This window comes from Medicago truncatula, chromosome 6 (genome assembly GCF_003473485.1).
Source record: "Medicago truncatula cultivar Jemalong A17 chromosome 6, MtrunA17r5.0-ANR, whole genome shotgun sequence".
In the NCBI taxonomy this organism is placed as follows: Eukaryota; Viridiplantae; Streptophyta; class Magnoliopsida; order Fabales; family Fabaceae; genus Medicago; species Medicago truncatula.
This window is the reverse complement of record NC_053047.1, coordinates 14,798,847-14,815,555: the sequence shown is the minus strand read 5'-3', so window position 1 is coordinate 14,815,555 and position 16,709 is coordinate 14,798,847. Positions and strand designations below refer to the sequence as shown.

Below are 16,709 nucleotides of genomic sequence, written 5' to 3'. Positions count from 1 at the left end.
TAAAAAAAAAAAAACCTTCAAAGAATTATAGAATCGTTATCAAATATCTCTTAAATATAACAGTGTGTTATGTTTGTCCTTCCAACCAACATAAGAAGTATGTTATATCATAAAGTTAACATTCATATGAATATTACTTATTTATCTATTAATAACTTTGTTCTTTAAATAAACTATAAAAATATCGTAAACTTTAGAGTTTTACCTATATTTTTATCACTTTGCATCTAAACAATAGCAAATGACTTGATGTCTTTATTGTGTATAAATTCTATTGTCTTGTAATATTGACTAAATAGTTTTTTCGTTTTTAAAAACCCTTCGTAATATTATAGAATGATTATTAAATGTCTCTTGAGTATATCAGTGTGTTATGTTTGTCCCTCCAGCCCACATAAGAAGTATGTCATATGGTAAACTTAACAGTCATATGACTATTATTTATTTATCTTTTAATAACTTTGTCCTTCAAGTAAACTCTAAAAATATCGTAAACTTTAGAGTTTTATCCATACATTTCTCTCTTTGCATCTAAACAATAGCATATGATTTGATCTCTTTATAGTGTATAAATTCATGGTCTTATAATATTGACTAAATTGTTTTATCTTTCCTTAAAAACCTTTCATAAAATTATAGAATCATTATCAAATGTCTCTTAAATGTATCAATGTGTTATATAAACTAAATATAGTGAACAACTAGATATATTTCTTTTTAGAATCATTATCAAATTCCATGGTCTTATAATATTGACTAAATATATTTCTTAATGTGTGTGAAATGCCCAAAACATCATATAGGATGGAGAGAGTATTTATCAATATAAACGGAAAGACAAACACATTCCTGTTCGTTCTGACCCTAGTGTTTATTTTAAATTGGCAACATGGGTATGGAATACTTATGTAGTGAACAACTAGATCGTCGACATGTGCGACACATGGGTCTTATGTTTTATTATATATCATTATAAATTTTAAGATATACACAAGTGAATGAGTGTTTAGAGAAACGAATTGAATCATTAATCAATAAAAATAACAGTCCCAAACAAATGCCGAATTGAATCATTGTAAATTTTTTATTATCTTTTTCAACTCTTTACTTTATAATTTTTTTTTACATAAAAAAAAAAACCAATGAGAGAGGATACGGTGGTCACCCTAGGTTTTCAAGGTGGCAACCGTGCCGGAACTTATCTCCGGCAGAGAGATACACTGGGGGATCGAGGTCCAGCCTAGGTGGCAGAAAATGGGGGGGATCAGGGAGATTGGTTTGTAGTTAGGTCAAGAAAGAGGAAAGCGACGCAATTGGAGGATCGAGGACGGAACAGTTCAAGGTTTTCAGGGCGGCATGGAGATTCAGCATGGGATAAGGGTTACACACTGCATTCAGAGATGGTGGAAAATAAGGTTTCGAGACATGACAACAAGGTTTGGAGTGATCCGCATAGTGCAGACGTGATTCATGGTGCGACAGTCAGGCATGGTAATGGTTTGAACAGAGCAGATGCGAGGAATAGGGATTGGAGCGGGCAACATAGTGTTCACGAGAATTCTGATTTGAAAGGCAAGTATGGTACTGGTTCGAATAGAACATATGTGGATAACAACTTATGTCGTTATTCCGTTTACGTCAATATTTTGAAGTGTGTGGCATTTTGTCTGATGTATACGTGGCTAGACAACTCAATTCACTTGGTCAGGTTTATGGCTTTGTTCGATTTTTGAACGTTAGGAACAGAGAAAAATTGGCCCAGGCTTTGAACAATGTTTGGATTGGTGATAGGAAGGTTTGGGCTCGTGAGGCACGTTTCGATAGGTTTGCGCAATATGATGTCGAGAATAGGGCTGATGTTAATGAGGTAAGGAGGGACAGAACGGAAAGGGAGGTCAGACCTATGGTGATTACACACCGTGAGGGAGTAAAAAATGTGAGGGTTAGAAGGTTGGAGGAGGAGGCACGGGAAGGCAAGGGAGAAAAAAAAATACTGAAGGTAGGGACGGTGGAGGTTAATGTAGAGAAGAAAAAAAACGAGTTGAAAAAAAAGAAGGAAGAAAAAAAGAGAGAAGGAAGGTGTTGAGGGAGTTGCAGGTGTGGTGGAGGATGGAGGTGAAGGGAAGGGGAAGGTGGTGGTGGTAGGGAAGAAGAAGGAGAGGGAGGGGGTGGAAACCGAAGGGGAGAAAGGTGGAGGAGAGAGATGCTGCGCAGACCAACGATGGTTTATTCGAGGGTGTTTTGGTGTATACTTCAACGTCGGAGAATCGTTTGTGGGCTAAGGGTGGGATGGTAGCGAAGGTAGTGTCAGGAGATTCAGCGCTGTCTATTCAACCGAGATTGGAGGATGTGGGATTTAATAATGTTGTGGTGACGCCGATGGGAAGTGATAGGTTTTTCCTCTATTGTACGGGGGATGCCGACATTTGGAATAATGTCTTCAAATTTTCTTATGCCTTAGATGTTCTTATATATGTTTCGAATTTGAAAAAAAATCTATGGTCATGCAAACTTGAACACATATTAGCATATTCAATTGTTTTTTCAATAGTTTGTTATCATCAAAACTTCAAAGACATTGTACAAAAGTCATTTTGTTTCAACACGGTAGATTATGCGGAAAGAAAATTAGATAAAATAGATGTGAGTTAGATGACTAGAGGTAGGGGTAGACCTAGAAAAATATTAAATAAACTATTACGAAGGATCTAAAGATAAATGATTTAGAGAAAGACATGTTTTTTGATTGAATATTATGTCGTCGTTTGATACATGTAGTCACCCTATTTACTAAGATATGGCTTGGTTGTTGTTGTTTCGCTAACATCCGATTCTCAGGGAAATGACCATCATCATCCTGAGTTCGTTTGATAGATAGGTAAATTATTAAATAAATTAATCTCAACATAAAAATTCTTTTATGGTTGTCTGTGGCTACGAGGTCGAGCCATGAATTAGGTCCCTTATATCAAGTACATTTCATTTTAAACCAATCCAATTAAAGTTCAACCAGAATCCATCTATTTAAATTTAGAGAGTTTCTTTTTCCACTATTTATTTTTCTCGTGTGCTCATGAAAATTTCAATTTTATCTTGGTTTGAATATAATCTTGAACACAAAAAGCAGGATTTGGATTACGTAATCCAGAATATGCAAATATATAAGTAAGAATCACAATATGCAGAGTTTGTATTTTTCATCAAGTTTGCGGCTCTTGATATAGTGAAGGATATGAGAGACGTTGGAGAGGAGTCAGTGAAATATCATGTCTCTATCCTTTTCTAACCATCATACGGACCCTTAATGACACGATCTTTCAGATAGATAATGGAGGACAAACAACTTCATAGAATAGTGGTCGATAATTAGAATTTTAATAAAACAAAGAAAATAAAAGGGTTTATTATGTAGGAATTACAGGAATTTTGCATGAAATAAAGATCTTGAATGAGGCTTGATGTACACTTGAGATGAGGTTGTGATAGTAAAGGTATTGGAGTTTGTAGTTTGCGAAATGTTTGAGTGAAGTTAGGAAGTGCTAAGTGAGCGTTGATGACACTCTATTGTATCATATTTTTATAGTCTCTTTAATTAAGTTTTTGGTCTAATTATATTATTTTCTTATTTAATTTAGAGTCTTTTTAAATGAGTAGTGATACATAGACCACCTTAGGTGGCATGTACCACTTGTACACCCACACACAATTTTGACAAGTGTCCTTGTGGTTCCCCCACACACAAAAAAAGTCACATGTATTGTCTCTCACACACTCTCACATAAAGTGGTACAATGTGTGTATGGAAAAAGTGTGTACATGAAACATTATCCTTTTAAATAAATTATGGTTTTTTAATTATTGAGTCAAACAACGTATTATTATTATTAGAGTAAATTACACTCCCATCCCCTCAAAGATGCTTGAATTACACTCCCCTCCCCTCTTATGTTAAAATATACAATCCCCTCCCCTCTTATTCAAAACATATTAGAAAATATTACATTTCCCTCCAAGCTTGAATTACATTCCCATCCCCTCTTAAGTTAAAATCTACACTTTAGTCCCTCACTAATTTTATTTATTTATAATAATCTAGCAAAAAACATAATCTAACACACTTCAAAGAAAAATAGCACTACGGGTTCTTTTTAATATAATCAAATTTTAAATACATATCTTTCTCTATTTTTTATTCACAATTTCATTAACATATAGTTTTAAAGCCTATTATAAAATATGAAAAACCCAAAATAAAATTAAAATATTCATAAAATTACTAAAGTAGATTAAGTATGATTATTTAAAAGTGAATTTTATACTCTAAATTATAAAATTAATAACAAAAGATTTAAATTTAATTGTCGTTGACATTTAGATTATAAATAAACGAATTTATATTTTTTAAATGGTATTTCAAAATTAAAATATATTATAAAAATATTTATTTATGTTAAAATAGATTAAAGTGTAGTCCATATTTAATTATTAAGGGAGTAGGATGTAATTCAAGCATCTTATAGGGGGGGAGAGTGTAAATTTTACTTTTCAAGGAAGGGAAGTGTATATTTTAACATAAGAGGGGAGGAGAATGTAATTCAAGCATCTTTGAAGGGAGGGGAGTGTAATTTACTCTTATTATTATTGGTGAATTAGTAAAACATGTTTTCAAGACTGAAGAGAATACGAAGAATTGAGTGAAATTAAGTTCACAATGACTAGGCTCAGTTGGCCAATTGAACCTAAATGAGGTGAGATCTTATCTTATGAAGAAATAACATGTAAGGATGAATTGGATTCAAAAACAAGATGCTCCCTCCGTCTCATAATATGTGAGTCATTTGCAAAAAAAAATATGAAAATTGTTTTTTTTAACTTTCAGATATTCCTAATAACACATGAAAAGGTCTAAAATACCTCCGGCGGCAGTTAACTACCGCTGAGTTTTTTTGATCATTTCCATATGTTATTAAAAACTTTTGGAAGTCAGAAAAACAAACGTAAAAAAATAATGTCCCAAAAATATTGACCAATTTTACTTTTTTATACATCATTAATTACTTTTTTTCAAATATAACTCTAATTAATAATATGTTCATCACTCTCAATTTAATACATTTCACTTTACATTTATGATAATGGAGAATGCACCAATACTTAACAAAAACACTTAAAACCATTTTTCTATGTCCTTCATTTATGCCTTTTTCTTAATACTTATGAAATAAGCAAATGACACAGTTAATCTGAGATGGACCGAGTATGAGTAACATCATCATGAGACATAGAAATATAAATTTAAGGGTAAATTGCATCAACCTCCTCTGAGTTTTGCAAAAATGTCACTCACACCCCATTTATTTTGCAAAATGACAGAACCTCCCTTATTTTATTTTGAATGTGACGCATACATCCCTTGAAGGTTAACGACGTTAGATCTTTGTGAAAACAAACCAAAAATTGTAAGGTTCTTATCCTAATTTTATTGAGCAATCGTTCTCCTTCCTTTGCAACTATAATGCTTCAAGGTTATACTCATACTTTGTTGTTTGACCAGTTTCTCATATTTCCATTCATAAGTAGATCCATGGCATTAAAAAACAGTAGGAATAACCTGTTATTGTTGTTTCAAGAACACCCAAAATTTGATTAATATCACAACCTCAATAAATTTGATTTTAAAACACACATATATTAATAATAGTCCCAATGGTAATAAATCACCCAGTATTTTTTTAAAAAAATCAAAATGAATTATATTAACAAAAACAAACCATCCTTTCAGCACAACGTGTGTCAGAGTAAATAGATCAAAGTTTACAACAACTAGAGATCAAACAAAAAGATAACAATAATTAAGCAACACCCAATTAAGCATAACAATGGATTTTGGCAATCGCGAAATCACCCAGTTAATCATGATTAGAGTCATTTAAAAAAATTCAATTCACATAATTGCGAAGGTTCAAAAGAGCTGGAATCATACCCTGTGGAACGAGTGGCTAGAGAAGTCCAGAACAAAGAGATGTTGTCAAATGTAACAACACCATCTTCGAGATAGAAGGCTGATGGTAACGCAGGTTTTGGGTGGGAGAAAATATAGAACGTGGCTCAGTGGACGATCCAGTAAACTACGGATCATGTCTATCGAATTCCACATTCTATCTTTTCTCCCAAACGAAACATGCTGCTAATTTTTGCAGTTCAAAGATCGAGTCTGACATCATTGATGGCGGAGCCGCGGAGGCAAGATTCAGTTTTATTAAAAGACTTCAATAGAGGCAGCATGTATCAAAATCAAAATAAACATTTTTAATCTAGGGTTGTTTATCTTTTTCTGGAATTTTGCCATTAATTTATTTCATCTAAAACTCACTCTTACATGGTTCAATCAAATATTCTTCAAAGCTGCTTCAGACATAAGTATGCTTCAAGTTCTCATAATTCAAAAAGATAAGTTACATTTGAAAAACTTCCATAAACTTTTCGTTTTGAATAATGAGAATTTGAAGCAGTCTAAAGCTAGCTTAGAAGAATTTCAAGTTGAATCGTGATTGATTTTAGATGAATTAAACTGCAATGTTGGGGTTTGTATTGTGATGAAGAAGAAGTGTAAGTGGCTTTATTTATGACATGATGGTGGTAGACCCTTGGAGTAAATCAAGAAGGTATCTTTTGTCATGCTATTTTGTCTCCCTATGGCCACGTGATGTGTTTTGGAAAATGTCTCCTTTGAATTGGTCATAATAATGGTTTTCTTTGTTTTGGCAATTAAGTACTCCCTCCGTCCGAAATTGTATGTCATTTTAAAAAAAATATTTGTCCTAAATTGTATGTCACTTTAGAATATCAATGAAACATTAATGTTATTTTTCCTATTATATCCTTAACTATTTATTACTCTTTCTTTTTTCAATTCTTTCATTTATCTTTCTCATATCATTTATTAAGGATAATTTTGTAAAACAACTCATAATATCTCTTTCCCACACAATATTAATTATATTTCTTAATATGTGTGAAATGCTCAAAACGTCATACAATTTGGGACGAAGGGAGTAGCTTGATAGATTATAGAATAATGTTAATTATTTGGAGTTAGTCTTTACTAGTTATTATTGTATATTAATGTATATTGATATAAGCTGACTAGTATATTACACCCTCCGGTCACTAATATAAGCAAAAATCTGTATTTTAGATTCATTCATTTAATGATGTATGTGGTATATAATAAAGACCATGTGCATCATTAAATGAATGAACATAAAATGTAGATTTTTACTTATATTAATGACCGGAGGGTGTAATGTACACATTAATATAGGCTGTTGAGGAGTTATAGATTATAGAATAATCTTAATTATTTGTAATTAGTATTTACTAGTTATTATTGTAATTAGCATAAACTCTTCCCATCCCCTTCCATTATCTTGTGGTATGATACATAAGGAAGAAAAAAAAAAAAGAGCTATTATTAGAGAGATAAAAATAATGGATCAGAATGATATGAGAGACATCCAACCTGCAAATCATCCACATATGAGATAGCAATAGTATATTCAAGATACTGAGATTGAACATGATAATGACACATCGACATCAAAAAATGACTTTATAAAATGAATTAAATAAATGTAATCACACACTCCTTCCATTGTAAAAAAAAAAAAAAAAAAAAACACACTTCTTCCATAAGAAGTATCAGTGCTACAAATTATTGACGATCCTAAAGCATGCCATATATATACTATTTTAAAGGCATCTGAAGTTCGAATGTATCATCTACATAACTTAGAAGAAGACATAGTCTTTAAAGCAAATGTGTACGTTGATTGTTGTATTATGCAGTGGCGGAACTAGGAATATTGTAAAGCCTGGGCAAAAAAAAAATTTGCAACACATTTATAGGGCGTACATAAGAAATTGCAAGCAAATAATAAAAAATGTAAAGAAATTGCCCAATTTATAGGGATTTATATAAGAAATTCATAGGGATTTACACAAGAAATTGCAAAAAATTTGGCCCGAAACCGGGCGAGTGTCTGGGGTCGCCGGGCCTTATAACCGCCGCTGGTATTATGCATGTGAATGCTCTAAGCCTTGTTAGTTGTCTTCTCCCATATGTTTTCCACTGTAATAACCATGTGCTTCTTCAAAATCAAATTTAAAGACTGCAACCTAAACATGGAAAATCAATCGATGGCAAAGGATTATAGAAAAAACATAAAGGGAGAAAATAGAAACTAACCATTTTGCTTATGCATCGCTGCTGCAACAACTCCGTTTTTCAGCGGTGCGATGTTCGCTCTTTCTTTATTTCTTCCTCTTGAATCTCGTGCTGATGTTTTAAATTAAAAAGACAGTTATGTTCTGATTTTGCTGATTTTTAAAATGAAAAAGAAGTTATGTTTTGAGTTTGAAATATGGTAACCGACTTCCATTTCAAACAGTTAATTGTTTTGGAATTTTTGCAATTAGTGAAGGGTATAATGGGTAAAAATATAGGCTACACCAAAAGAAAAGTATTGCCTTTATTAATAAGTATAGATAAATCTATGCTATTTGGTCAAAAATAATAATATCTCAGATTTAGTTCATATGCACTTTTTTCTTTTCTATAAAAAGAGAGACCAGAAATTGTAATTATAGTATGATTATATCTTTTTTTGTTACAATAAATATAATATTATCTTTTGTTAAAAAAGAAATAAAACTTTGTGATAACTGATAACAAAAAAAAATTAAATAAAAGTAATTTTGATATAAACAATTTAGAAATTATTTTAGAAGACTGAAAGAAAAAGCTATAAATCAAGGATGAAAAAAAATTCAAGTTGAAAATAATTCTGCATGTTAAAACAATTTTTTTAATTAATATGGTCAAAAAGACATGGAAGAAAAATCTTAATTATTTTAAACCATTAAATGTAAAAACAATTTTTTTAGAATTTTTTTTTATTATAAAATGAATTTTTTTCAATTCTATTGAATTTTTTTCTATATCAAAATTTTCCATCCAACTCATCTATTCAATTGAATTTTTTCGATTTTAAAAATTAAGGACATTTTTTAAATTTCGGAAATTTTTTCTGAATTTTTCTTATTTAAGAAAAAAATCTGAATAATTTTTTAAATTTGGTTTTTTTTAATGATTTTCTGAATTTTTATTTCAAAAGAAAAATCTTAATTTTTTTTTCAAATTAAAAAATTTTGGAAAAAAATCTGAATATTTTTTTTAATTACGGAATTTTTTTAATGTTTTTTCAAAAAAAATTATTTTAGAAAACAATATTTGGATAAAAATCTGAAATTTGATCTATTTTAAAATTTTTGTAAAAAAATCTGAATATTTTTCTAATTTCGGAAATTTTTTTATGAATTTTTATTGTAGAAGAAAAATCTTAATTTTTTTTCGATTCATAAAATTTTGGAAAAAAATCTGAATATTTTTCTATTTCGGAAATTTTTTAATGTTTTTTCAAAAAAATTTATTTTAGAATACAATATTTGGATAAAAATCTGAATTTATATCTATTTTAAAATCTATTTACCCCTCTCAAAAAAAAATCTATTTTATAATTTTTCGAAAAAAATCTGAATATTTTTCTAATTTCAGAAATTTTTGAATTTTTGAATTTAGAAGAAAAATCTTAATTTATTTTCGGTTTATAATTTTTTTGAAAATTTTTTGAATTTTTTGCTAATTTTTTAAATTTCAGAAGTGATTTTTTGAATTTTTTATTTAAGAAAAAAATCTGAATTTTTTCTATTTTAAAATTTTTGAAAAAAAATCTGAATATTTTTTTAATTTTTTAATTTCGGAAATATTTTAATGTTTTTTCTGATTTAAAAAAAAAAAAAAAACAAACTACGTACAAAAATATTAACTATATATATTAGTTTTTCCGGTGTTAGTCCATCTCACATTAGTTTTCATCTCCATGGCTTTTCAAATTCTCAGTTTTTTCACTATTTTTATGTTCATGATAATTGCACTCAAAATTAGGAATCATTACAAAAAATATGACTTCGGTAAAAATATACCTCCAGGGCCATGGAAGTTACCCATTTTAGGAAATATTCTCCATCTTGTTGCAAGAAACCCACCTAGAAGATTAAGAGATTTAGCCAAAAAATATGGACCCTTGATGCATCTTCAACTTGGTGAGATCTTTTTCATTGTTATTTCTTCACCAGAAGTTGCAAAGGAGGTTTTAAAAACACATGATATTATCTTTGCATCAAGGCCTCATCTTCTTGCCACAGACATAGCATCTTACAATTCAATGGATATAGCTTTTTCACCTTATGGTGATTATTGGAGACAACTTAGAAAGATTTGTGCTATTGAGCTATTAAGCACAAGAAGAGTCAAATCTCTTTGGCCAGTAAGACAAAAAGAGATCAATTATCTCCTAAAGAAGATTGCTTCAAATGAAGGATCAGAGTTCAATCTCACTGAAGAAGTTATGTCAATGATGTATACATTCACTTCAAAGGCTGCATTTGGTAAGAAATATTTGGAACAAGAAGAGTTCATATCAGTTGTAAAACAACTTATAAAACTTGCTGGAGGGTTCTATATTGGTGACTTGTTTCCTTCAGCTCAATGGATTCAAAATATATCTGGATTGAAGCCTAAGCTTGAGAAGTTAAGCCAACAAGTAGACAGGATACTGGGCCATATCATCACTGACCATAAAGAGAAAATTTCAAGAAGAGAAAACGAAGGTTTGCCTGAAGCTGAGGAAGATCTGATTGATTGTCTCCTAAAATTTGTGGAAAGTGGCAGTGACATGGATTTTGAATTAACTATTGATAATGTCAAGGCTATAATTCTGGTATTCACATTAAATATCTCTTTAATTTTTATATGTATTAAGTGATTTTAAATTGTTGTTGCGGTAAATAAACTCCCCAAAGAACAAATTGTTCATCACCTGATTTCGATTCATGGATAGAACAATTCTTGGACGGACTTTATTTACCTGGTCAAACTCCGGATTATCAGGGACACTTATCCCCGAGAACCAGAGGGTTATTAAAATTGTGAACTTGTATATTTCAGGATGTGTTCTCTGCTGGAAGTGAGACTGCAGCAACTACTGTTAATTGGGCAATGGCTGAGATGATAAAGGATCCAAGAATTTTGAAGAAAGCACAAGCTGAAGTAAGAAATGGATTTGATAGGAGAGGAATGGTTGATGAAGCTACGATTGCTGAGTTCAAATATTTAAAATCAATCATCAAAGAGTCATTAAGATTACACCCTTCCGTTCCTCTCCTTCTTCCAAGGGAAAGTCGAGAAGCTTGTGAGATTAATGGCTATCGTATACCTGTAAAAAGTAGAGTCCTAATAAATGCTTGGGCAATGGGAAGGGATCCTAAATATTGGAATGACCCAGATAAGTTTTATCCTGAAAGGTTTATTGATAGCTCTATTGATTTCTCAGGAACTAATTTTGAGTTCATTCCATTTGGTGCTGGTAGGAGAATTTGTCCCGGCATGAACTATGGTTTGGCTAATGTAGAGCAGGTCCTTGCACTTTTATTGTATCATTTTGATTGGAAACTTCCCAATGGAATGAAAAACGAGGAATTAGAGTTGGGAGAAGAGTTTGGAGTTACTATGGCAAGAAAGGGTGACCTTTACTTGATTCCCATTACATCTCATCAGTCGCTTGTAATCTAAAAAGAAGGAGGTTTTATAAAAGTTGTACTACCTGAAGATTGAAATGTTATGTTAGCTGTTGTTTAGAGTGAAATGTTATGCTACATTCTGGATTTACCATAAGTAGCTTATTTATACTTGTTGTTTATTGTTTAAAGTGAAATGTTATCTTATTTTCATTTTAGTGGGTAAAGAAAAGTTTAGAGGCTAGCAGACACCCTGCTACTTCTTATTTTCATCTGAGGGTCTTGGCCCAGTTCCCCCCTCTTTTGTTTGTTTCCTCTTTTTCTTTTAATAAAGTTTAGAGGCTAGCAGACACCCTGCTACCTCTTTTTGCCAAAAAAAAAAAAAAAATCATTTTAGTCGATTACTACAATTTCTTCTTTTTTTGAAAGAGCCCATTACTTCATTTTCCTTTTCACAATACTGCATGCTTTGTTAATTTGAATGTAGTCGCTTTAATCTTGTAGAACTCATATGTGATTTTTCTGTAATATGTGGTTTTGGACGGGAGTGTAACACCCCGAAAATTACATGTAATGATTTAATGAAGTTAATTAGAAGAATTCTTGATTTTTTTATAATAATGGTGTTATGATGCTAGAATATTATGTTAGCTATGAAGAAATAGGCATATGATGATTAATGACGTGCTATGAGGATTATTATGATGAAAGGGAAAAATAAATAAAGTAATATAGAGGCGGGAGGTGTAGAATAGAAGTTTTAATTAAGTGGGGGAGGGAGAAGTAAAAAATAATATAAAATAGAATGACAGGAATAATATTATGAGGTTAGCCCATATATAAATAGAGAATTAACAATCAAGGTTGCCACTTTTGCTGAAACGTAGAAGCGAGAGAAGAAGAGAGAAGAGGAGGAGAAAACCCTAGTTTTGGAGAAGAGAGCCGGAAAGTTGTGACTTCGAAGATTCGAGGTAAGGGGGAGATTCTTTGCACTTTAGGGTATCTTAATCCATGATGGGAGGGTTGTATTAAATTTTAATATATTGTTGTTGTTATGGTGTTAATTTGAATGAGTTAACAAAGAGGAATGAATTAAAAGATGAGGTTGAAAGATGAGAATTGAGGGAGAACTAGTTTAGGTTTTGAATTGAGTTTTTAGTCCTAAAAAGGGTGGATAATCTGGTAGGTTAATGAAGAATTAATGTTCTAATGATAGGGTAATAATATGGTGAAGATTAGGTATGATTTTGGTGAATTTATAGTAGAAAAATGGAGCCAAGGAGGCTCCCATGGTAGAAAATCGTAGAAAAATCTGTGATTTCAGCATGTCTAATGCTGTCGAAATCATGAGGCGATTCCAATGATCATGAGGCGATTTTGACAGAAAATCTGTAATTTTAGTACGCCTGATTCTGTCAAAATCATGAAGCGATTTCACAAATCATGAGGCGATTTTGATAGCAAGTGTCAAAATGTGATGCTTTCAAAACATAAGTTAAAATAAAAAAAGTGATCCTTAGTTGGGAGGACTTTAATTAAGGGCCATGAGAGTAGTTTCATAAGCCATAATGTATTTTAAATAAGACGAGTATCAAGAGTATTAGAGGAGAACTAAAGTAAGGATATGGGTTATTCGATTACTGTAATGATAGAAAATATTTGATGAGCCTTAAACATAGTTTAGGGAGAGGGAGACATGACTATTATACGGGAGAATACGGAAGGATAGTTGTGGTAGTCGTCAATGAAAAATGAATTTCCAATGTAAAGGTAAGAGTCGTAAACTATTAAATCTAAATGAGAGAGTATTCTTAAGTGTCATTAGGATTGATTATCTCAAAAATCAAAAGAGATTAGGTAGTGAAACGATGAAGGACTTAGAAGCAAAGTAGAGAGAGTTGTGAGAGGGTAATTCAAGAACTAATGAAGATGAAAATAGTAGTCAATTAGAGTAAAGGATAGATGCAACGATGAGACTATATGAAGAGTAAGAACTAAGGTAAATTAAAGAGACACGATGGTAAGGGAATAAGGTAATAAATGACGTTAATGAAGTGGCAAAGTATGAAGTAAGGTACAAGATATGAATGGGTTAAAGAAGTGAAATTACGATGATAAGAGGGATTAATAGAGTAGATGGTTATGGGTAGTTGATGAGGTTAAACATAATAGCCTTAAATACTAATGAGCGTAGGAAGGTTGTTAGGTTGTAGGGAATAAGAGTTAATATAAGCGGTAATGTTAAAGAGTTGATGAGGTGCATATAAACGAGGAGAAAGATAGGTGGGTTAAAAGAACGGATAAGATGAAGGACTGATGAAGATATGAATATCTACTTTATTATTCATGTATCCAAATATATGTTATGATGTGAATTCTCACCCCTTTGTTGTTGTTTGTGTATTTTGTTGTCTGTACCCTTGGGGTACAGATATTCAGGACGAGGAACTTTAGATTTGCGAGATGCTTAGAAAGTGACGATGGGGGACATACCGCCGTAGCTATTATTTGGGATATTAAGTAGTCGAATATAATAGATACGTGCTCTGATCTGTAACACTTGGTTCGGTTAAGCGTTGAATGTCCTTAAATTATAAAGTTGATTTAAGCACTATGATGTTTTAAGCTATTTTTCCTAAATAATGTTAAAGACAAGACATTTATAATTATGAAATTTTATGAAGTATCTTCCGTTGTTGTATCTGATTCTCTATTATTTTATTAGTTGAAATATGAATGAATGTGTGACATCCTTTTTCATTAAAAGCATGATTATTATTATTATATAAAATTACCGTCAGAAATTAGGGTGTTACAGGGAGCCCCTAATACTACCCAAAAATAAGGGTCCATTGCAAATGACCTACTATATCTTCTTACCCTAAATTATTCCTTTTCCAAATCCATGTGTCCAAGGGATTTTAATGACTTTTTAAGATTTTACAGACTTTCAAGATTTGTAATTTGAATTTCAAGGGATTTATATTCTAAGATTTTAAAAGACTGTCAAGATTTCAAAGGGTTTATATTAAGAAGTTAATTGTGTTTTTTCTAGATACTTATGGGATGTTTTTATTTTTTTCCAACATTGTACTATACTATTATATTCATTTCTAAAATGTATCGTAATAAATTTCTGCCAATTTTTTTTTTAAGACGACTCTATGTGTAGAATTTAGTTTGAAGTAGAACCAATAAATGATTAAATCATTAACTTCGCCCCTGAATTCGCACGGATTGGCCAAATTCGTCCCCTAATTTTACGAAATATCAAAATAGTCCTTGAATTTGTAAAATGTCAGTCAATTTCGTCCCTCCGTCCAAATGAAGTGTTAACTCTAACAACCTGTTGTTCGCTAGATTTATTTTATTAATAGTTATAGGTGTGCATGTGTGTTGTTTATATGTGATTATTTGCTTCCTTGTGTATTTGATGCAGGATTAATGGATTTTTAGCATAAAAGGGTATTTTGGTATATTTAGACTAAGGCGTATTTTTATTATTCAGCGTTTGTGGGTAAAATAGTCATTTTTTAAGAAGATTATTTTTAGCGTTTTCGTGAGAATTATTATTTTTACTAAGTTACTAGTAAGTTGGGGTAATTAATTAGAGACGGTAATTATATTTGTGAGGAACATACATACCTAGACGGTCGTGCCTATTAGGGCCGTCATAAGGTTATACGTTGAAGGTGAGAAAAGGGGCGCAATTTAGAGGGAGAACATTTCTGATTTTATAAACTTAGAGAGAGAAAGATCATAAGGAAAGGAAATGATGGGGACATGACACACTTATATACCCTCTGCGTGCAAGTACCAAAATACACTTTTGTCTTATATGTGCTTGACTTGATACCGATAACTGAACCTGCTTTACTGACACTGCATGATAATATCCTTCGTTATATTTATCGCTCATGGACACCTGTCCTCTGACACGTCCGACTGATAAAGTTCAAATATTGACGAGTGGGATGCTACAAATCTTCCCTTCAATCGGATTGATTAATCTAGAAGTTTATAAAAATATGCGGGTATGGAGTATAAAATATTGTACCTATTTTTGGAACACCGGATGTCTCTTATATATATAGGCATCAAAACAAACTACCAGATATCTTAGGTTGGTTCCATATGTTTATTGTGCTGAATAGGTGTACAAGAACCAAACCAATTGGCTCGATTATTTTTTACGTTCGGATTCAAACAAAATCAAAATTAAACACAATGTAAAAACAAAAGAACCAAATCAAACCAACATATTATTCATCAATTTAGTTTGAAATTCATGAGAGAAAATATTTTTGAATCAAACAAAACCGATGATTTTTTAGTGGTTTGGATTTTTTTCCATCACAAACTTAAACCAAATCAACTTGTTACCCTTAACGCTGCATAAAAAAAACTAGGTTTAAATATGAACTCTTAAAATATTAGTGCTGAGGTTGTTCACGTGAGACGAAGTGGCACTGGCAATTAACTTGTTCTTGGTTTGGTCCAATTTGTCATTTCAAACCGAAAGAAAATTTGATTTGTTGATTCCTAAAAAAAAAAAATTGGTTTGTTGATTTTAGTTTCGGAGACATCTTACTTTTCTCTTTTAAATTATAGACATTATAAAATGCTTATTTAAAATCAATTAAGTGTAGTCGAAGTATTATATCATCATTTATTATATTTAAAATCAATTAAGTATGGTGGAAGTATTATATGATCACAACCAGACATTTAAAATCAAGTATTATACGATGTAGTACTCTCAAAAGAATGTCAATTCTAAAATAAATTTATTCTCTTCTTACAATGCAAATCTAGAACAATATTAAAGCTGAAATTGGGAGAGGTATCTAATAACATGCATATGAATCGTCTCTTTCATTTCATTCAACTGGTTTAAATCCAAAATAGTCACTGTTTGCCAAGAAAGAATTGTAATCAACAAAATAGATGCACAATAAACTTTTCTAGATTAAAGGGCATGCATGTCCAAAACAATCCATATGTTGTCGACAATAACAGCTACCAAATTACACAACAAGACAAGACAATTTTCAAAATTTCCCTTAAAGTTT

At 31.3% G+C, this 16,709-nt stretch overlaps 1 protein-coding gene and 1 long non-coding RNA gene across 2 annotated transcripts; one reads left to right on the top strand and one right to left on the bottom strand.

The window, feature by feature from the left end:
* Positions 1 to 5,290: 5,290 nt before the first annotated feature.
* Positions 5,291 to 6,721, bottom strand: LOC112422507 (uncharacterized). Its single transcript, XR_003012834.2, has 2 exons — positions 5,984 to 6,721; positions 5,291 to 5,611 (listed from the first exon to the last, which is right to left on the bottom strand). It is a non-coding gene; the product is annotated as an uncharacterized lncRNA (long non-coding RNA).
* A 3,220-nt stretch (positions 6,722 to 9,941) lies between these two features.
* On the top strand, positions 9,942 to 11,867 carry LOC25496258 (cytochrome P450 71D11). Its single transcript, XM_039826884.1, has 2 exons — positions 9,942 to 10,841; positions 11,069 to 11,867. The coding sequence occupies exons 1-2, from the start codon at positions 9,942 to 9,944 to the stop codon at positions 11,690 to 11,692; spliced, it is 1,524 nt and encodes a 507-aa protein (XP_039682818.1). The 3' UTR covers positions 11,693 to 11,867.
* The last annotated feature ends 4,842 nt before the right edge of the window (positions 11,868 to 16,709 follow it).